Source organism: Lissotriton vulgaris, chromosome 7 (genome assembly GCF_964263255.1).
Source record: "Lissotriton vulgaris chromosome 7, aLisVul1.2, whole genome shotgun sequence".
In the NCBI taxonomy this organism is placed as follows: Eukaryota; Metazoa; Chordata; class Amphibia; order Caudata; family Salamandridae; genus Lissotriton; species Lissotriton vulgaris.
The window spans coordinates 1,028,039,735-1,028,061,993 of NC_141695.1; the positions used below are offsets into that span (position 1 = coordinate 1,028,039,735).

The window sequence follows — 22,259 nt, forward strand, 5'->3', positions numbered from 1 at the left end:
GGCCCTCGCTGGACCATGAGGCAGCCACTGGATACAGGGATATATCGCCTGAACCACACATATCAAGGTTTCTGCCATGAATGCTCAGAATGGCCCACGAGGGTAGTCACCAACCAAGAAAGAAACAACTGACAGAACAGGAGGTAGAATTTGCCAGAAGGTGAAATAAACTTACTACGGATATGCTCATGGAATATCAATGGGCTAAACAGCAAGCTGTCAGACCATGCCTTCATGAATTATCAAAAATCATTCCATATCATTGCTTTTTAAGAGACATGTATGACGGATCCACCGCATCTACAATGATATCTACGCTTTTATGCACCAGCCCTCAAAAGGGCAAGATTTGGTCACCTACAGGGAGGCCTAATGATCTACTTAAACAACATCTGCGCAACCTCAGTTCATACAGTTGGCTTAACAACACCAGAATCCATCGCTATAAAAATCTCCACCACAAAGGGGCCATCAGGGAATGGGCACAAGGATATAGTAATAATACACCCTAATCGGAAATCTAACGATGCAAAACAACTGGTCAACTTCGTAGATTCATATATGAGTGAGGTCGATACACCAGATATGATACTGACAGGGGATTTTAATTTATATCTACTTGGCCCATCAAAAGCGGAGGAAGTTTCTATACATAACCAGTTATGGAACATCCCACCACAGGGCACCAATTCATCAGCAGCACCCTCAAAAATTGGTCAGCGCCTTATAGAGGATCTTGAACATCTTGCCTCAGAGCAGCAAATTGCAGAAGTACAGTTGATACGCCCCCTGCATTCACCTATCACTCGTTAACCAAAAACTCAACATTGGACTATACCTTTGTGTCTCTAACCCTTTTTAATGGGGGGGGGGGGGGGCGGAGCTAGCCTTGAAGCGAGTTGGCCACTTGTTAGCGAGCTCCTCGCCAACGCCTGACTATCCTAAAGCTACATCCTTTCAACACTGGCCCAAGTGCCTGAAACCGGTGGAGGTCAAGAGGCGATGAGACAGGACCACTGTAGAGCTGTGTCCGACTCCGGAAGGCTTCGGCAAGCCCCGAAACGGCGAACAAGCAACTTGCGGCCCTCGCGGAGAAAACTAAAGTACAGCCGCGGGCTGCAGCAGGAAGACACGCTGAGACGTACGGCACGCAGCGCGGCTGAGGGAGAAAGGGAGGCTCGCTGCGACCGCTTCTCCGTGAATGCGAGTGGCGGAAAAGTTGGCGGACATGAACGCTGAGGCCCGACACCACCCGCATTGAGTGCGGAGAGAGGCGGGACACCTGCAGAGGCCCCGACGAGTGCCGGAGACCCGTGAGTAATACAATATCCCGCTCGGCCCAGGCCCTGTGGGCCCTCACGGGCAGAGAAGAGACATACTGACCTCCCCAAGACACTGGAAAAGCGCACCGGAGGATGCACCGCAAATATCCACAGATGTGGCCCACCCCTTTTTCTTCCTCTACCCCCATTCGCCGCCCCGCTCCCGCCTCCCAGTTGCTCCTCCCTTCCACTTGGCCATTTATGGCGGAGTCAACGCGGTGGTGAGCGGTGACCCTTGACCCAGCTTAAGGGCTGGTCGCTCCACACACCACGTGACTCCCCGTGAGTGTGCCAGGCTCCCCGCTGCTGACCTGACTCGAGCTCGCCGCTGCCCTGCAGCTGTGCCTTTGGTTTTTCCTCGGCGGTCTCCACCGGTGCTTTGTCGCCGCCCCTGATATTTATTTACTGTATTTCGTATTGTAAATTGTATCCTGTTCCTGTTTTTTTGTATCTGCCTTGTCTCTGTGCTCGTGTACTGCCCGTTCTCTTGTCCTCCGTACCCGCCTCCTCGCCCGTTTCTCCCGCTCTCCTCTCCCCCCGCTCCAGCCGCTGCTCCCCTGTGGCCCGCCCCTTTTTCTTCCTCTACCCCCATTCGCCGCCCCACTCCCGCCTCCCAGCTGCTCCTCCCTCCCACTTCGCCATTTATGGCGGAGTCAACGCGTACGCGCAGAGAGCCCGCGCAGCGGGCGCGCCGATTGTGCACCGAAGGCGCGCCAAAGGCAAGCCCATCTGCGCCCGTCCGCGCCTGGACCGCGCCCAGTGCCAGGACCCTTGGCCTCCGAGGACGCCATCCCACTGGACGGACTTCCGACGCCGCAACCCTCCACGCACTCAATGCCGTACGGTACCCCGCCTGCTACCGAGCCATCCCGAAACGCACCCACAGACCCTTCATCTGCCAAGCGTGCAAGTTCACCTGCCTCCGGACCTGCGCCGCTCCCGCCAAGCCACGCTCCAGCAGCAACCACCTCAAGTGCATCCTGCTCAACACCCGCTCTGTCCACAGACATGCCGTAGAACTCTGGAACCTGCTCGACACAACATCACCAGACATCGCCTTCCTCACGGAAACCTGGATGAACGCATCCTCAGCGCCCGACATCGCCATAGCCATCCCAAACAAATACAAGATCACCCGGAGGGACCGCGTCAACCAGACTGGAGGAGGCATCGCCATCATACACAAGAACACCATCCGCATCTCGACCAACTCCAACAACACCTTCACAGCCGCCGAACACCTCCACTTCCAGATACACACCGACCCCAAGACAACCCTCAGAGGCAGCCTCATCTGCAGACCCCCGGGACCACGCACACAATTCAGCGAAGACATCGCAGACCTCATCAGCCCGCACGCCCTCGACTCCTCTGAGTACATCCTCCTAGGGGACCTCAACTGCCACCTGGAAAACAACAAGGACAGGAACACTGCCACCCTGCTGGACAACCTCACCAACCTCGGACTCAAGCAACTGGTGAACACCCCCACCCACTACGCCGGCCACACGCTTGACCCTGTCTTCTCCTCCAGCAAGCACATCTCCTTCAGCCACTCCACTGGACTTCACTGGACTGATCACAGCTGCGTCCACTGCAGCTTCAGGAAAAACACGAACCACCACCACCCACAACAGATTCCTCACCGGAGCTGGAGCAAGAGCACCGCCGAGCAGCTCACCACCTCCCTCCACCAGAACCCTCCCGCTAGCACACCGGACCCCAACGAAGCAGCCAGCAACCTCACACAGTGGCTCACCAACTGCACCGACGACCTCGCACCACTAAAGAACCCCCCCCCCCCAGCAAGCCCAGAAGCAAGAAAGCCCCCTGGTTCACCAACGAACTCAAGGACTCCAAGAAGAACTGCCGCACCCTCGAGAAAGCCTGGCACCACGATCAGACCTCAGACAACAGTTCAAGCACGCCACCCGCAAGAACCACCAGCTGATCCGCACCACCAAGAAGACAGCATTCAAAGAACAACTGGACAACAACACCCACAACAGCAAGGAACTCTTCAACATCGTCAAAGAGCTCTCCAACCCCAGCACCGGAAACAACAAAATCACACCCTCGCAAGACCTCTGCGAATCCCTCGCCTCGTTATTCCACCGCAAGATCTCCAACATACACAACAGCTTCGGCGCACCAACCACGCACCCAACCGCCGAACCAACGCCCCCCACCACCACCCTCTACAACTGGACCCCGTTCAGCACCGAAGACACCACCCGCACAATGAACACCATCCACTCCGGATCACCTACTGACCCCTGCCCCCACCACGTCTTCAACAAGGCCGACTCCATCTTCGCACCCCAACTGCGGGACATCATCAACACCTCCTTCCACACCGCCACCTTCCCGGAGAGCTGGAAGCACGCCGAGCTCAGCGCCCTCCTGAAGAAACCAACAGCAGACCCCACCGGCCTCAAGAACTTATGCCCCAACTCGCTCCTCCGTTTTTCTGCCAAAGTCATCGAGAAGACTGTCAACAGACAGCACGCCCTTCCTCGAGACGAATGGATCCCTCGACCCGTCGCAGTCCGGTTTCCGAGCCAACCACAGCACCGAGACGGCCCTGATCGCAGCCACCGATGACATCAGATCCCTGCTCGACAACGGGGAAACAGCAGCCCTCATCCTCCTGGACCTCTCCGCAGCGTTCGACACTGTCTGCCACCGCACCCTAGCACAGCGCCTCAGCAACGTCGGAATCCAAGGGAAAGCACTAGAGTGGATCATCTCGTTCCTCACCGGAAGAACCCAGCGAGTCCACCTCCCCCCGTTCAGATCCGAGGCCACCGAAGTCATTTGCGTCGTACCACAAGGATCATCACTCAGCCCGACCCTCTTCAACGTCTACATGAGCCCCCTCGCAGCCATTGCACGCCAACACAACCTCAACATCATCTCCTATGCCAACGATACCCAGCTGATCCTCTCCCTCACCAACGACCCCGCCACCGCCAGAACCAGCCTACACGAAGGGATGAAAGACGTCGCAGAGTGGATGAAGAACAGCCGCCTGAAACTGAACTAAGACAAAACGGAAGTCCTCATCCTGGGATCATCGTCCTCCGCCTGGGACGACTCCTGGTGGCCCCCGGCCCTGGGCACCACTCCCAAGCCAACGGACCACGCACGCAACCTGGGCTTCATCCTGGACTCTTCCCTCTCGATGACTAGACAAGCCAACGCCATCTCCTCATCGTGCTTCAACACCCTGCGTATGCTCCTTAAGATCTTCCGCTGGATCCCCACCGAGACCAGGAAGACCGTCACCCAGGCACTCGTCACCAGCCGACTGGACTACGGGAACACCCTCTACGCCGGAACCACAGCCAAACTGCAGAAAAGACTCCAACGCATCCAGAACGCCTCCACACGTCTCGTCCTGGACATCCCCCGACGCAGCCACATCTCCGGCCACCTGAGAGACCTGCACTGGCTCCCCGTCAGCAAGAGGATCACGTTCAGGTTCCTCACCCACGTACACAAGGCTCTCCACGACCTGGGCCCCAAGTACCTCAACGACCGCCTGACCTTCTACGCACCCACCCGCCAGCTACGATCGACCAGCCTCGCCTTCGCCGCCATTCCACGCATACACAGAGCCACCGCCGGAGGAAGATCCTTCTCCTACCTGGCAGCCAAGACCTGGAACTCCCTCCCCATCCACCTGTGGATGACCCAGGACCATCTTTTCTTCAGGAAGCAACTCAAGACCTGGCTGTTCACGCAGTAACGTACCCCTCTCCCCCAGCGCCTTGAGACCCTTCCGGGTGAGTAGCGCGCCATACAAATGCTATGATTGATTGATTGATTGATTGAGTGGTTGGGACCCAGTGAGCAGCCCCGCCGAGGACGCATAGTGGACCGCGGAAGCAACGGCGCAGGACCACCCTAAATGCGAACTTCTCTTAGGGGCACTGACACTACAGAGCAGCTGATTGGCTAAAGATAGTCATGTGCCACCCATACAAACCTTCGAACCACAGACATTTTCGAAAACTAGACAACTAGGGGATTGCAGGGTGGTGTGCCTTGTGTAGATCCCATGAGGTCTACTTATCCACAATGTCCTGCAAACCTCAAACTTTGCCTGAAATCATGCATTTTCCTTCCATTTCTGTGATGGAAATGTCTGGAATCCGCAGGACTCCAGACATCCCTACCACACAGCGTTACCCCACTGGGGCAGATAAAAACGCTGTGGCACTTGTGTGGCTTGGATACTGCCCAAAAAGGAACAGATCAAACCAAGGTCAATGGGAGCCATTGGACTCCCATTGACCGTGGTTTGATTTGTTCCTGTCGCGGGAGGTCCAGCCACACAAGTGCCTCAACGTTTTCATCGGCACAAGTATGGAAATCCTGGGTGGTAGGAATTTTGTGGACTGCTGGAGATTCTGGAAGTTTTCATCACAGAAATGTAAGGAAAACACGTGATTTCAGGCAAAGTTTGCGGTTTGCAGGGCATTGCAGGTAAGAAAATGTTGAGGGATCCACAGCAAGCGCACCAACCGACTCCCCCGGATGTCTAGTTTTTAGAACTGCCTGGGTCTGGTAGACTTTCCAACGTGGCAACCTACTCAAGCACAAAAAGCCACTCACCATTGCAATTTAGACAATTTTGGGAGTAAGTCACTCTCTTAGACCACATGCAAAAACAACACCCAAAATAATCAAATGCCCTCTAGCTTGCCTTTGGGATGGGATACTTTATTCTGCATAGGAGCAGAAAGACTGACGCTTTAGGGGTTAGGGTTGGGCCTGAAGTTAGGGTGGGCCAACATTTTATTTTAAAAACGTGGTTCTGCCAAACCGGGGGTCTTTTTGCCCACCAATGGGCAATTTGGGGGCAGATCTCCTTTCTGCCACTGTGGGGGGGGGGGGGGGGGGGGGGGTTAGGGGCAAAAATACACTTTTGTCCCTTTGGGGTTGGGGGGGTTGACAAATGCCAGAGTGCAACACCTTAACTACTTTTTTTTGCTCCAAAGGCAGAAAGACACTAATGTTCAATCTGGGGCGGGGGAATGGCTCAGTGCTGCCCTGACCTTTTGTTTGTTTTGGTGCTGTTTTGTGGTTTTCTGCCCATTGCAGATTGGAAGTCAATACCCCTAGCTTCTTCCCAGGGGACAGACAGTCTAAAGGTTGGGCAGGGTGGGGGAGAGCACGTGCCCATGCCCCAGGGTTTATCCCCACCCCAAACAAATTCTGCATAAATGCAGTCCCTGGTGTCCAGGAGGCTTTTCGCCCCTGTCAGAGCAGATTTACTGTTAGCATATTTTTGGGGGTGGGGGATTGGCCATGCCTATGGTGGGCAGCTCTCATCCCTATATTTATTTCATCAAGCCCTGGTGTCTAGTTGTCTCTCCCCCCCTGGAGAGGCAGATTGGGGATAATCAGTCCGGGGATAATCAGTCCATTCGCCCCATGGGTGGGCAGACAAACTGACAGTATATTTTGTTGCTGGGTAGGGGGAATGGTCATGCCCATAATGGGGGGAGGATGGCAGACCAGGGGAAATCACTCCTGTCTGCCCCTTGGGGGAAGCAGAAAGATTAACTATATTTTGTTGGGGGTGATCATGGCCATGCCCTTAATGTGCAGCTCCAACCTCTATATATGTTTTTAAATTAAGACCTGGTGTCTAGTGCATTTTCTGGCCCCCTGGGGGTAGTTTTGGGGTAATAACCCCCATCTGATCCCCGGTGAGTGGGGGGGGGGGAAGCAGAAAGACTGCCAGTATTTTTTCTTTGGAGTAGAGCATGACCATACCCATAATGGGTAGCCCACCCCCCTATGTTCTTTTATTTTCAAGCCCTTCTGTCTAGTGGGCTTTCTCCACCGGCCCGCAGGGGGAGCACATCAGGGATAATTAGACTGTAGCCATTAAATGCGCTGGTAGGAGCATAAGCCCTTGCCTAAGGGGCCACTTCCCCATCCCTGGTGATTAGTGGGTAGATCCATGCTTGGGGATAGCTCTCCTGTGGCGATCCCCAAGCAGGGATACACTAGGCAGGGATATCATTGGAAAGGAAAGGGGAGATTCACCCCTTTCCAACAATACTCTTCCACACCAATCAGTGCTCAGGGGGACCGAGATATGCCCCCCAGCATTTTGTTTAATGACATCAAAGATTCAGGCTGCTCTGGAACCTCTTCCTGAGCAGCCTAAGTTTAAAAAATAATAAAGACCGCCCCAGTGTCACTCAATGGCTGACAGACGCGCTGGAGAGGTAGTGGGAGTCAGCTATTGGCTGACACCGCACTCAAGGGATTACTGTGCTCATAGCAAAGCCTTGTCTGGCGAGAACCAAAACAAACAACAAACTGTCATACAGCATTGCTGGAAGAGAGTCCATTAGTCGTGTGCCGCACCAAGCCAAAAAATTGTCCCAACAACAGTCTCAGTCGAGGGACATATGACTTCCAAGATGACATCACCCACCTCTGGTGGAAGGTTGAACTTGTTCGGCTGTCGCTGCTCAATCTCCAAGCATGAAAGTGGAGATTGCAGAGGCCCTGGTGCAGAATCCTGCTCCGTTTCTGCAACAGCAGATCCTCCCGAGGGGCAGCCTCATCTGGGAATATATGCTCAAGCCCAGGAGCTCTGTATAACCGGCTCACCGTGCAGTCCGGATCCACTAGAATGACTTGGGTCCGGTCGGTTCTGATCTTCATCAGAACTCAAGGTAGAAGAGGTATCGTCAGGAAAGCATAAAGAAGTCTTGAGTTCTACATTAAATGGAATGCATTTCCGAGGGAGAGACACATTGGAAACTCCAATGAGCAGAACTGCGCTGGTGTGGTTGATTATTTTTATGATCCTGATGCATAACTTTGCACTTGGCGTAGGTGCAGAAAGTGTTACTCCTCGGGTATAGAAAAATTAGGGGGTCTGAGGGAAGCAGACCATGTTTAGATGCATTTGATGTAAACAGAAGCCTGTTTATATTGAAAGTTGCCTTATAAACTTACAAGGGCCTCTACCTAAATTCCTCAAAATACCTTACATGACAAACTTGCCATATGGTGTCGTGCAAAGTTACTATTACAAAGAAGGCTTGTTAAAAACCATCGCTAGACCAGGCCAAACTCGGAAACTTCAGGCCTATATCTCTCCTCCCTTGGGTGGCTAAGATAGCAGAGGCGCATGTTAATAAAACATTTTTTGAACTTCAACAACATCCTGGATCCATCTCAAAATGGCTTCCGCTCGGGCCACAGCAAAGAGACTGCTCTCTTGGCCATGACTGAACACCTGCGGACCATTCTCGATGCCGGTCAGACGGCGGCACTGATTGTGCTGCATCTTAGTGCCGCCTTTGATATGGTCTTGCATGGCATTCTGCTACAGCAGTTGGGGGAGGCAGGTGTGGCTGGCCTGGCTCTGGAATGGTTTACATAATTTCTGACCGAAAGATCTGTCCGAGTGTCAGCCCCCCGTTTCTTTCTCAGGCCCATTACATCGACAATGGGGTGCCCTAGGGCTCGGCGCTGAGACTCTGACTGTTTAATCTGTACGTCCAGCCTATGGCAGGGGTCGCCATGCAGTGGGACCTCACCATGGTCTCCTATGCGGATGACACGCAGCTAGTGTTGGCCCTAGCTGAAGGTTCAACTCTGAATGCCTCTAGGTTTAGAGGTGGCGTGGCAGCTGTTGCAGAATGGATGACCACTAATTGCTTACAGCTGAATGCTAGCAAAACCAAGGTTTTGTTAGTAGGGAAGAACTCGAAACTGTGGAGTGAGCGATGGTGGCTGAGTGTCCTGGGTAGTACTCCTAACCCGAAGGCAGTGGTTAAGAACCTGGGGGTATGGATGGATTCCTCTCTCAGCTTTCAAGACCATACCAAAAAAGTTGCCGGCACTTGCTTTGGCCTCTTACAGGGTCTTAAGCCCCTTCTGAAGTTTTTTGACCCACCAACGCGCCAGCTGATTGTTCAGTCAGCTATTCTATCCCGATTGGACTATGCCAATTCTCTTCTACTAGGGGCAAATCAGGCTGAAATAACTCGGATGCAGCATGTTCAAAATGCGGCAGCCAGAGCCTTGTTGGGGCTCATGCGGTCCTGCCCCTCTGCTGGCGCTATTCGGAGACTTCACTGGCTTCCCATGGGGGAGCGCATCCAATTTAAGACACTGTGTCTTTCTTTCAAGATTCTGAAGCTTGCCACGCCTAGCCTGCTTGGTAACTTGCTTACGCCTTATGTTCCCCCGCGCCAGCTGTGCTCCCTGGGGCAGCACCTGGTTGCTGTTCCCTGTGTGAAACGTTATCGCGCGGGGGCTGGTCCTTCCACTGTCTGGCAGCCAAGCTATGGAACTCCCTGCCTGTTCAGATTCGTAGAATGGAGTGTCTGCTGGAATTCAGAAAAGCTATCCAAACCTTCCTCTTTCCTTTAATTTAGTTTTCTTGGCCTCTTTTTCTTTGTTTCAACATTCTACTGTTCTGGTGTTTAGATCAATTTTCTGATACTGGGAGCGCCGGGGCGCCCCTTTGCTGGGGCAGCTGTGCACTATATAAGTCCGAATATCATAACATAACATTAGAAAACACTAAAGGAACCTGAATTTTTCAGACCATGTCCCAACAGTATGCAAATATTTTGTTAGGACTCATATGTGGGAGGTTTCTTTAATAGCAGTGTCAGGACCTCGCTTTGTTAGATGATAAGGGAATGGACTTCATCACAGCATATGGAAGAGATGAATCTATACTGTGTAAGTATATAGTGTAATTATGTTCTCATGTATGTGGATCATCTCTTTGCCTGTCCAGACCTTTGCATATTAATTCCTTTAAATAATAAAATCTTTTTAAGTGGTCACTATTCTTTTGTTGAGCCTAATAGCAGTAACTTTAAATAATGTATTTAATGTAACTAAAAGTGCTATTTGTATGCCTGGATTAAATATTGGGAAATTGGCAAATGTTTAATTAAATATTTTAGATTTTTGCAAATTAGGGCCATCAACAGTAAGACAAAATGTAGGATGCTAGATTATTCATCATTGTATGTCTGACAAGATGCACATTAAGAGTGTCATGAATAAAAGGTATTTCCTCCTAATAGTTTTCAGGTCTTTTATGCAAGTAAGATGTAAGAGAAGTCCTTTGACACTTTCCTTGATTCACGGAGAACACCTGGGAAACATCAAGATGGCGCAAGGGTCTATTGTCAGGAATGAGCCTTATAACCTAAACCCACTAATTAATTACCAAGCCAAACTCTTGCATCACTAAGACAGTTCAGCTATTTCAAGGTATACCATGGCCTGATCCTCCCACAGGGAAGGTGAGCCAGAGAGAGTTGGAGAAGAAGACTGAACAAAGAAAGGCGATGGGAGTCATACACACCTTCCTGCCAATGACAGGCACGACCAGGAAGTCTCCCCTTCCTTAGCACCTGCCTTTACCCCGCAAGGGTGACTGGATAAAAATAAGATATTACATCTCACATTTCTCTAAACTATACGAGATAATCAAATATGTTTTCTGAACTGATCGATGTATCCTAAATTTCATAAACCTTCACAACAATATAAACTATGTAACTGCCACCGTCTTGAAAACCTAATTTAAATCCAAATCATGCATTTGCTTTGTTTAGGAGAGACAGAGATGTACCCTTTGCCATGTCAACTGTCTCTGGCATTCAAAAGGCTAGTTTAGACATTTGTTGCTGTAGATATGATTATCCTTCTCCAAAGCCCCATAATATGACACAGACGTCACTGGACAGTGGTGGTTATGAACACATCTATCCTATACTGTGCATGTTATGAATATTTGACTCAACTAACATCAACCTGGTGAAATTACACAATGTCAGGTTAGTCTAATCCTAAGAGAGGCTGCTTGTGCAGAGAAGAAAAACTACTTTCAAGAGAGACATGTTTTTGAAGCGTAGATAGTAGGCCACAGACCACAGCCAAAACAGGCAGGTGCTCTCACTCATACAAAAAACTACTCTCAACCCTGATGACCTCGCCAACTACCAGCCCATTATTCACATACTATTAGTTGGCAACACTATTGAAAAACGCAGTCTATGTTCAACTCCAAGATCACATTATTGCTAACCATCTCTAGCACAGCTACCACTCTTGTGTCAGATCACGTTCATGTAGACCACTAACTTACACATCATAGATGAGGCCGCCCTGATTATGGATGTAGCTGACATCTGCTTCCTGATACTACTGGACCTTTCACCAGCCTTTGTCCCAATTGAAAATCTCACCCTCATATGCATCCTAGAGTCTCAAATGGGATTCACATGCAGTGTTTCTCACTGGTTCCCTTCCTACCTTTCAACCTCCACCAGTTTGTTCACATGGCCATTTCATGGTCCCAAAAGATGACTGTCACCTGCGGAGTCCCCCAGAGTTCCATACTATCACCTGTCATCTTCAACGTCTACATGGAGCCACTTAGTGCTCTACTCACTATTAACAGCATCAAGATTCGCCAATATGCAAATGATTCACAACTCTAATTCAAAGTCACCTCTGCTTCAGACAATTAGTGCCTCAAGCACTGTTTGCACATCAACCATACATGGATGTGCAGTGCCTACCTGAACCTTAACCCACACAGGACAGAATTCCTGTTATTTCTGAAGAACAAACAAGAAACAATACAAATCTGGCTCAATGACAGGAACCTTCCTGGTTTCAAACGACAACATTCAATGAGCACAAAGTTATTTGGATTCACACCGGATACCAACCACACCCTCAAGAAGCACAGTGACGAAACGGGACACCAACATCACCCTCAAGAGGCGCAGTCCTAAAAAGGACACTACCCCACCCTCAAAGAACACAGTACCAAAAACACAAAGATGGATTGGTACCAGCTCCCTCTTCCATTGAAAGTGAAACTGTTTCTCTCACTAAGTGACATCAAATCTGTTGTTCAAGCACATATACTCTTACATCTGGATGCTGGTAACTCCCTGCTCCATGGCCTCCCAGACTCCACGATGGAACCCCTCAGGGATATCCTACATGTCGTAGCACATCTCATTCAGGCCTGAAGAACTATGATCCAATCACCCTCATCTAGATGGAAATCCTTCGGCTTCCCTAGCTGCCCTGCACCATCTTCAAAACCAGCTCCACACATTGGCAGAGCCTTCATGACCAGCAGCCCCGCATGCCCTGCATACAGGATCACCCCCGCTTTGGTGTTTCGTGCACATCCCCAGCAAGGACACGATCAGACTCCAGACTAAGAAATGTAAATAAGAAAAAACAAGGCAGCAGGCATTTACCATCTAAGCTCCCAGGATTACAATAACATTCATCCATCATGACTACCCCAACGCTGCTTCAGTTTAGGCAATATTTGAAAACACAACACTTTAAAGAACACTACATCACAATGTATTAACAGACTACATACCAGCTACGTCTCCTATCACTGATTGACTTTATGCTTGTCTTAGACTCCGTACAAAGCTCTGTTGCATTTGACTAGGTAAGCACTATGAAAATACCATATACAAACACACGAAATAAATAAAAATACAAGGGTCCAAAAAGTTTTTTTTTAAACTGGGTAAACATACTAGGGAGGTGGAATGTCTCACACTCTCAAACTGCGCTGCTAATAAGCATGCTCATTCTGTTTACTTGTTCTGGTGTTACAAACAAAAGTTACAACTAACATCAAATAGGCCTGCCAGAATGAAACTAAATATTCATATCATGTGAACCATTCCCAATCATGGAGTCTGGGTCTGTGCTGACTTACCTGAAATCCTGTTGCAATATGTAGCAGATTGCAAATAGATGCAAGAAGGATGTCCCTTATTAGTGTTGTTTGAAATGACTCATCATTGAAGTGCAGAAAGAGCAGCCCACAGAGTGGAACAAAGAAAGATACAACCAAAACTTTAAAATGGGCACAAGCCTTTGCAGCCTCAATCCACTTGCCATAGTACCTAAAATGAATAATCAATGTAGAAGGTAAGGTCCTACATTAAACATGTTGTATACAGTAACATGACATAGCACTAATAATTAACTCTACTCCTATGAGCACAATTGTATCTTTTACTGTATTCAATTCTCTGGTGCTTGCTATTGCAATATGTTGTGCTCTACTATATAAGGAAATAAGGTAAGTACAGATATGAGAGTTTGCATTGTACAGAACGTTGAGAAGTCTTTTTGTTATCCATTTCAGTGACACCTGACGAAGGGCCCCTGTGGCTTGAAATGCATTGGGTGAAAAGAAATAAACATCTTTTGAGCTAAAACGAGTTTCCAATGATTCTTTCGAACGTGTCACTGTCGAAGGCCTGGAAGGCATGCAGGAGATATGTGAAAATTTTAAATGAATCATTCTAGGATTCCGCTGCTATCACAGTGATGCTGAGAACAAGGATAAATTTCTGGAAAAAATATTGGATTACAGACTGGTTTACTGTGAGAAATAGAACACCACAATTAAACGACTTGGAGGTTGACGAGAGGGCACTGTCCTCCTGGCTCCTCCATGCAGCAGATCTGTTCGCCCCCTCCGTACACTTGTCTAACATTAGAGGTAATGATGCCCACAAATGGTTCACCCAGGAACTTAGAGCACTTAAACTAGGGGTTCGACAGAAAGAAAGACAGTGGAGAGCCACTTATTCCCCACAGGATAGGGAAATTTTCTGCGCTACTAGGAAAAAATATCAAAAAATTTTAAGCCAACACAAACTTAACTACTTTTCTACAAAAATTTTATCTTCACTTAACAAGTCCAAAGACATTTTTAATATAGTCAATGAACTCTGTGACAACGACAGGACAGCCCCCTCAATAGCTCCCACGCAGAAGCTATGTGATTCCCTGAATAACTTTTTCAGAGAAAAAATTGTCATTATTAAGTCGAGCATTGCTAGCTCCCCAACGTTACTTCCTTTGGATGACGTTTTTTATAATCCCTCTGTACTAGATGCCTTCCCGGCCATCGATGGTAAAACTTTTTCTTCATTGTTGGCGAGGGTTAAGTCCGGATCCCCAAATGACATCTGCCCCCCCCACATTTTTTCTGAAATCGGTCAGACTATTCCTCAGGGTATCCTGCCTCTACTAAACAAATCATTGGCCCAGGGCAGGGTACCTACTGGTTTCAAACACGCCCTGTTAATCCCTCTGATAAAAAAACCGGGTCTGGACCCACGGGACTCATCAAATTACCGTCCCATTTCCCTGTTGCCGTTCCTATCTAAGATATTGGAGGCTCACGTCTCCAACTGTCTTTCCAACTTTGTGGAAACCACGGGGTTTTTGGAGCCCAACCAAGCTGGGTTCCGTCCAGGCCACTCGACCGAGACGGTAACCCTGGCAGTCCAGAACACACTTCGGTGTAATGCAGACAGGAACGTCCACCAGGCACTGGTACTCCTTGACCTGTCTGCTGCATTCGACACGGTCGACCACACCATTTTGGTCGGCCGTGTCGGGCAGGCAGGCCTCAGAGGTGCTGCCCTGAGCTGGGTGGAATCATTTTTGTCTGACCGGACTCAAGCAGTGAGACTGGGCACTTTCACAGCCCCTAGAATTAAGAACGACTGCGGTGTCCCTCAGGGCTCTTCCCTGTCCCCCCTTCTATTTAATATATACCTGCGTCCCCTCTTGTATTCCTTGAGGAAATTTAAAGTGTGGATCTTTAACTATGCAGATGATCTGCAATTGATTTTCCCCCTAGGCTCGCCTGACGCTGTTACTGAGTTTAGGGAGGTCATGGCTCATATCCAGAGGTGGATGGGCCTTAACCACCTAAAACTCAACCCAGGCAAGACTGAACTAATCTTGCCTGGGAAGAGTGAACTCAGTTGGGGACCTCAATTTTGGCCTCCGGAGATGGGGAATCCCCCTTCCAAATCCCGCACGGTCAAGAGCCTTGGAGTCACCTTTAGTGAAGACCTCTCTTTGAAAAGTCAGGTAGGGACAGTTGTCTCCGCCTGCTTTATTCAGCTGCGCAAGATTAAAAAGATTGCCCATCTCCTAACCCACTCTGCCCTGATACAGGTGACCATCGCCCTTGTGCTGTCTAGGCTGGACTACTCAAATAGTTTATATTTGGGTCTTCCAGCCGGGCAGCTCAAGAGGCTGCAGCTAGTTCAAAACCAGGCGGCCAGGCTGGTCTGTGGGCTTCCTAAATGGCAGTCCATCAGACCAGGCCTGGCAGATCTGCATTGGCTGCCGATAGCCCAGAGGGCTGCCTTTAAAACCGGCTGCATCATCTTCAGGGCGCTACAAGGAAAGGGCCCCAAATTTATCATCAACTTGCTTGCTAAATATGTCCCCTCTCGCAACCTTCGGTCCAGTTACAAAAGCCTGCTCACGGTGCCTGTTGTTAGGAAACAACGTCAGGGCGGCAGCTCCTTTCACTTTCTTGCTGCTTCCCTCTGGAATTCCCTGCCAGCTTCCTTAAGGTCACACGAGGATATTCTGGCCTTCAGACAAGCCTTTAAGACCTGGCTTTTTAGAGAAGCCTATCCTTAGTTGTTTCAGTCTGTCCTTCTGTTGTTGTGTTGTGTTTCTAGAAAACTTCCTACAGCGCCATGAAGCCTACGGGCGTACGCGCGCTTTATAAATCAAATTTAACAAATAACGAAATAGAAAAATTGTTACTTGTTAGGATACATTCCTGAATCCGCAGTACGACATATGGGTGCGTACACTCGCACCCTTTTGGACAATCGTATACAGTAACATGACATAGCACTAATAATTAACTCTACTCCTATGAGCACAATTGTATCTTTTACTGTATTCAATTCTCTGGTGCTTGCTATTGCAATAAGTTGTGCTCTACTATATAAGGAAATAAGGTAAGTACAGATATGACTATATTACATAATATAAAGCAGGAGAATGACAATATGTATTTATATATTTTCAAGCACAGCATGGACTCTGTTAACATAAAACTGTGCGACAACTTGGATAAATCGTGACAAGAATCTTTAGTTAGGAAGAGATTTCATCATAGATTCTGATTAAATTGACCAAGGTTCAACACCTGTTTTTTTCTGGCATTTAAAAAAAACACATTTGCAAACAATGAAAGAAAATGTAAGTGTAGTGAAATTGTGTGCAGCTTTAGATCGCCTCCATTAGTCTTTAAGACAGTTGTGGTTAAGGATGGTCATATCGGATGTGAGTTAGCACAATTTAGAACAAGGGGCAAGATGTACAACTGCAAATCGCAAAATAGGTTATGCGGGTCGCTATCAGGAAGGGGCGTTCCAAGGGCATCCCTTCCTAATAGTGAGTAAGATTGTTTTGCAATCGCCCCTTCCCCTTTGTGATTGGCAGAGAAAATATTTTTAAGAGCAGGCAGTGGTTCCATGGACCAATGGCTGCTCTTAAAAAATTAAACTGAAAAGTTTAATTTTTCTTTTTTAAATGCATCTTGTTTTCCGTTAAGGAAAACGGGCTGCATTAAAAAAATAGCTTTATTGCAAAAGCAGTCACAGACATGGTGGTCTGCTGACCCCTGCAGGCCACCATCCCTGTGAGTGCCGGCCATTCCAAATGGGTCGCCAAATGCTACCAGCCTCATGTGTATTAATTGGGCAGGTCCTTTGCGACCCATTTGGGAATCGCAAACAGTGTCTCAGACACTGTTGTACATCAATGTTGGTGACTCAGAATTTGTGACTTGCAAAAAATGCAAATTGCGAGTCGCAAACACTGAGGGTCTTACATCTGGCCCAAGATTCTGTGAATCAGTGTAGCGTTGAAGCAACAGATGCTGTTTCTGAGGCTAGATTTGATACCTGATGAAGTCTTTGATTTATTCTAACAACAGTTTGGCCTTCGGTCAGAGGAAAGATTGAGGGCATAAGTAGGTTTTTGGTTCTGTTAAAAGGAATTTTCACAGTAGAAAATCTTGGGAAGTTATCAGTGCAAGGCATGATAGGGCCCAGGAAGAACAACATTGCCACTGCACAGTTGGGAGCCTAACTGGATGTGGGAGCCAACAGGCTGAGTGACATTTGAAATCTATTTACTATTACTTCCAATTAAAACAAACCCTTTGTGGAAGATGCAAGACCACAGATCAGAATTAGTATCAAACCATTCGACCCAGTTGATGTTGAATTCGAACTTCAACAGATACTAAGTAACCTTGTTTGTACAAAAAGTGATATCTGCAATGCCTAAGAAACATTTTATTGCTTTGTCAACGGCATAGTGAGAGATTCTTTAGACACCTTTATTATGGTTTACATCAGCGACAGCCTGATATTCTTTCCAGGCAAGTGCAGCACTATCCACCATGAGACAAGCATGACTGGTCCAAGTGTTTCAGTCCTGCTTATTTTGCTATAAAAGAAATGGAGAAGACTGGATATCAGGCTGAGGAGATGCAAAGCCTATAGGCTTCAAAAAGTCTACCTTCAAGTGAGAATGAATGAAGCTAAGTCTGAACAGGGATTTTTGATAACATTCAAAATGATTTGTACTTCGAAAGAAGCGGAGTAGGAGCATAATGAATACTCTGGGCAGATTTGAATGCTCCTGGGCTTCTCTTTCAAAGAGGTGTCGGTCCATCATGTGGTATGAAGTTAGAGTACGAATTCGATAATAGCGCCTGAGGAACTATAATGTAGCAATGAAAGTCGATCTAATGTGGAGCTGAGGTCAAACTTTGGATCGTGTTCTTTGATTTTACTTTTAATATATTTAAAAGCCTTTTTATGCTCGTAGCAGGGTACTTGCATTGGCATGAAATGTAGACGTTAGTCCTACTCCTCATAGTCATGATGAGTGGGACTATTTTAGTAGCTTAAATAACAAGAGTGTTCTCCTCCGGGGTCAGGGGACCAGGCGGTCGAGAGGAGTGGTAGGCTGGGAGCGGGCAGTTATACTGGAGTGGGTGGATCCTTCCGTCGGCCACAGTTCTCTGTTTATTTCCAGGGACTAGGCCTTACATGCTCATCCCTCTGAGCTTCAATTTGAATGCGGAAATGTCGTAACCCATGGTCATATCCATTAGGACAATAAGTGGTTCCAGACCGCTCATAAAAAGGCAGTTTCCCTACTCTTTTTTTCCACTTTGGGAAAGAGTGCTGGCAGCTTGGGCCCTAACCAGTCCATGGATTGTGCTCCCCTATGACGCCCCCTCCATAACCTGAAGTGGTAAAATCTCTCCAGGGTTCTCTAGGAGCTTTAGTCAGGCAGCTCCCTCCACACTTTAAAGCGTTTTCTTTGCCTGACCTAGGGGGGTCACTTCCCCACTCACTGCTTCCTCTGCCTTTCAGAGGATTATTCATACTCTCTAGTAAAGCTTCACAATGGCTCACTACCAGGCTGATTTGGAAGGGTACAATGAATTCCAGGAGGAACCTGGATTGGCCCCTAGGAGAGGAGAATCACGTCCAACAGTCTGTCACTAGGTCCTTGGAGCTCGCACTCCAGCCCTTCAAAAGACAGCCACAGTAGTACGCCCACTGAGCTGCAGTTTTGGAATCTTCATGCAGCCCCCCTCACACGAGGAAAGGACCCCCAAATTCTCGAAAGGCAAGGCTAAAGCACAGAAACAAAAGTTAGTTACGTTCGGTAATGCCTTATCTGGTACATGCTCTATCTAACCGTAGATTCCTTACCTTTGAATATTCCCCATGCGTCAGACTGGAACTGGAAAATGTTGAGCAGTACCTTTGTGCACCGGTAGGGGGCGCCGATCAGCACTGCGTAGGCACCGGATGTGATGTACTCAGTGCCTATTTGGCGCCAGCCAAGCACGCTAACATCAGTTTCTTTAAATGACAATTCCCGCACCAGAAGCACAGAGCTTCCAAGGGCCTACAAGCACCTTTTTAGGTGGAGAGGTCCAGTTCACAGGGCAGGGAGGATGGTAGAGTAGGTAAGGAATATGCGACTAGATAGAGTATCTACCAGATAAGGTGTTACCGAAGGTAAATAACTTGTTAATCTGATATACACTTTTAGCATCAGATTCTTCACCTTAGAATAGATACCAAAGCAATACCTCCCCGGAGGTAGGTCTCCTAAGTGGCTCACTCTAAAAAGTCCTGGAGGGCCAAACGGGCAAAGTGCCCATGACGACAGCCCTGACTATCAAGGCTTTAGTGTTTAGTGCAGAGAAGCCTAAGTAGTAGCCTGACAGATGTCCAAGACAGAGACTTTGTGAGCTAACACAGCTTTGGTTCAGGTTGAATCAGCCCGCAACCCCACCTGGGGTTGCTTCTTGGCCAGTGCATAGCAGATGTTAATGCAGAGTACAATCCGTTTGGAGATATTCTACTTCTGCACTGCTTTTCCTTTCTTCGCTCCAAAGAAGCAGGCATGGCCCCTGCAGGTAAGAGCATTGGAGCGGGGTGGGAGTCGACACATGACGATGAGGTAAATTTACAATAAAAAAAAAGGAAAACCACTTACCTTGCGCTCGCTGCATCCTAAACTCGGCAATGTGGCGAATGCAGGGTAAGTGGCTTTAGTTTTTTTTTATTTACGTTTACCTCGTCGTCGTCTGTCGAGTCACCCCCCACCCTGTCCCCCCGGTCTTACCTGCACGGGCCACGCCTCTAGAGCAGGTTGTCCACCCTGTGTTCCTTGGTGCGACTGATAAAGAATGACATAGGTCTTTTTGGGTCCAAATGGTGAAGCTTCTCCACCTCCTTTGGAGGGGTGAGGTGGAGCTAAGAAGGTTGGCAGAGTGATGCTTTGGCCAACATGGAAAGGTGTCCCCATCTACGGTAGAGAAGAGGCACAGGCTTGGAGACTAGTTTGTCAAGGGAGAAGCTGGTGTATGGAGGGTGAACAGAAAGAGCCTCTAGCTCGCAAGAGGACTGTCTTGATGGTCAGAAGTCTTGGAGAGCAACTATGAATGAGTTCAAAGAGGACACATCAAATAGGTAAAAACTAAATTAAATTCCCATTAGGGCCTTCCAGAAGGGTTGGGGGAAACATGAGCTCAAGTCCTTTGACGTGTCACAACGTGTAACTGAAACAGGGAGGGTTGGTCTGGCAGTCACAAGAAAGCTGAGATGGCAGAAAGACATCCCTCAACTGTACCCACAGCAAGTGCTTACCAGACTAAGGACAAAAGAAACAATAACACTTCAGACAAAGGTGCAGAAAGTGGGCCAACGTGTTTTTCAGCGCACCATGCCACAAACTTGTCCCAAAGGCAGGTGTGTATAGTTTTTGCAGATTGATGCCTGGCTGCCAAGATGACCTCACATACTTAGCAAGGAAAATCGAATACTCTCAACTGCCGCTGCTCAATCTCCTGCACAGGTTCTGGTGTAGGACCCTGCCCTTTTGCTGCACCCGGAAGTTCTCCTGAAAAGGCAGCCTGATAGGAGGACTGATGCTCATGCTCAGAAGTTCGGAATACCATATTCTCCATGCCCAATACGGAGCCACTAGGATGACTTGGGCCTAGTCCGTCCTGGTCTTCTTCAGAACTCGAGGCAAAAGTGGTATTGGCGTTAAAGCATACCAGAGTCCCAAGTCCTTCTCAAAATGAAATGCGTCTCTGAGCGTGCGCCACCTTGGACACTCCAATGTGCAGAAGTGCTGAGATTGAGCGTTCTTGGCGGTGGCAAAATGATCTAACCAAGGTTATTCCCAGACCCAGAGGAGATCTTGTACCACCTCTGAATGGAGATGCCATTCATGATTCACAAGGCATCAATGGCTCAGTTCATCCGTCAGGACGTTCAGAGAGCCTGCCTGATGTTGTTTGACCAGAAAAATGTCCTCACATTCCGGCCATGTTCAGAGGTGCAGAGCCTCCTGCCACAGGGTCCACGACCCCACTCTGCCCTGTTTATGTCATCAAGCATACTTCATCAGCAGGGTCCAAGAGGCCACCAGACCCAGCAGATCAGTCTCAGAGTCAGTCTCATTGAAATCCAAAATTGAGCTGAAACATCTGGATCATAGCCCAAATATCCTGGATTTGTCACTTAGACAAGGAACAGCAGTGTGTCCAGAATAGCTCAGATGAAAGGAAGCGTCTGAGAGGGAGTCAGGTGTGAGTTTGGCACACTTATAGTGAACTCCTTGCGATTGCAGCAGGTCTGCCATAGTATGGAGGTGGGGGACAACTGCCAGGAGAGAGGTCCCCTTCAACAGCCAGTTGTCGAGGTATGGAAAAACTGGAACCACTGAACTCTGCAAATGCAGCCACTACCTTCAGTTTCATAAACACATGAGGGACCCTGGTAAGGCCAAAGGGTAGCACAGTGACCTGAAAGTGCTCATAGCTCACGATAAACCGCAGGTAACGCTAGTGGGCTAGCAGGAGGGGATGAATCAATATCTGTCCTGTAAGTCCTGTCTAACACTACCATCCAGGATCCAGGGCAGACAGAACATGACCCAACGGGAGCAATTTGCATATCTCTTTTTTCAGGAAGTATTAGAGGGGACACATATCTGGTATAGGACAGAGGTCTCCATCCTTCTATGGCACCAAGAAGTAGCGGGAAAAGCAACCACAACCTATTACTTATGGCAGCACCCTCTCGATGGCTCCTTTGGCCAAAAGAGCCTGCACTTCCTGACACAGCAGGGAGAGATAGTCCTCCGTCAGCTGATCAGAGGGCGGTGGCAGGGGTGGCGGGTTACTGTGAATGGAATGGATTAATCCCACAAAGAATTTGGAGCACCCTTTGCCCAAATTTATGGCTAGCCATAGGGGCAGGTCGTGCCTAATCCTCCTCCAACAGGGTACACTAAAGGGGTTTGGAGGTTGCAGCTGCTGGTAGGCGGCAGGTGGGTGGCAGACTGGACACATCCCTGGCCTTGGGTCCCTCAAGGCTTCCTTAAAGCGCTCAATCACCATATCAGCCTGGTTGGCGAACAGATGACAGCCGTGAAAGGGGATGTCCATCAGGGATGCCTAAACATCCTCCGAGAAGCCAGATGTTCTCAGCC

At 48.7% G+C, this 22,259-nt stretch overlaps 1 protein-coding gene across 1 annotated transcript in view; it reads right to left on the bottom strand.

Annotated features, from left to right (window-relative positions):
- The window catches only part of STING1 (stimulator of interferon response cGAMP interactor 1), a 249,506-nt gene that overhangs the window by 126,444 nt on the left and 100,803 nt on the right, over positions 1-22,259 (bottom strand). The window contains exon 3 of the mRNA XM_086928840.1: positions 13,096-13,285. Within this exon, the coding sequence (XP_086784966.1) occupies positions 13,096-13,285 (190 nt within the window). The remainder of the gene's footprint in view (positions 1-13,095; positions 13,286-22,259) is intronic.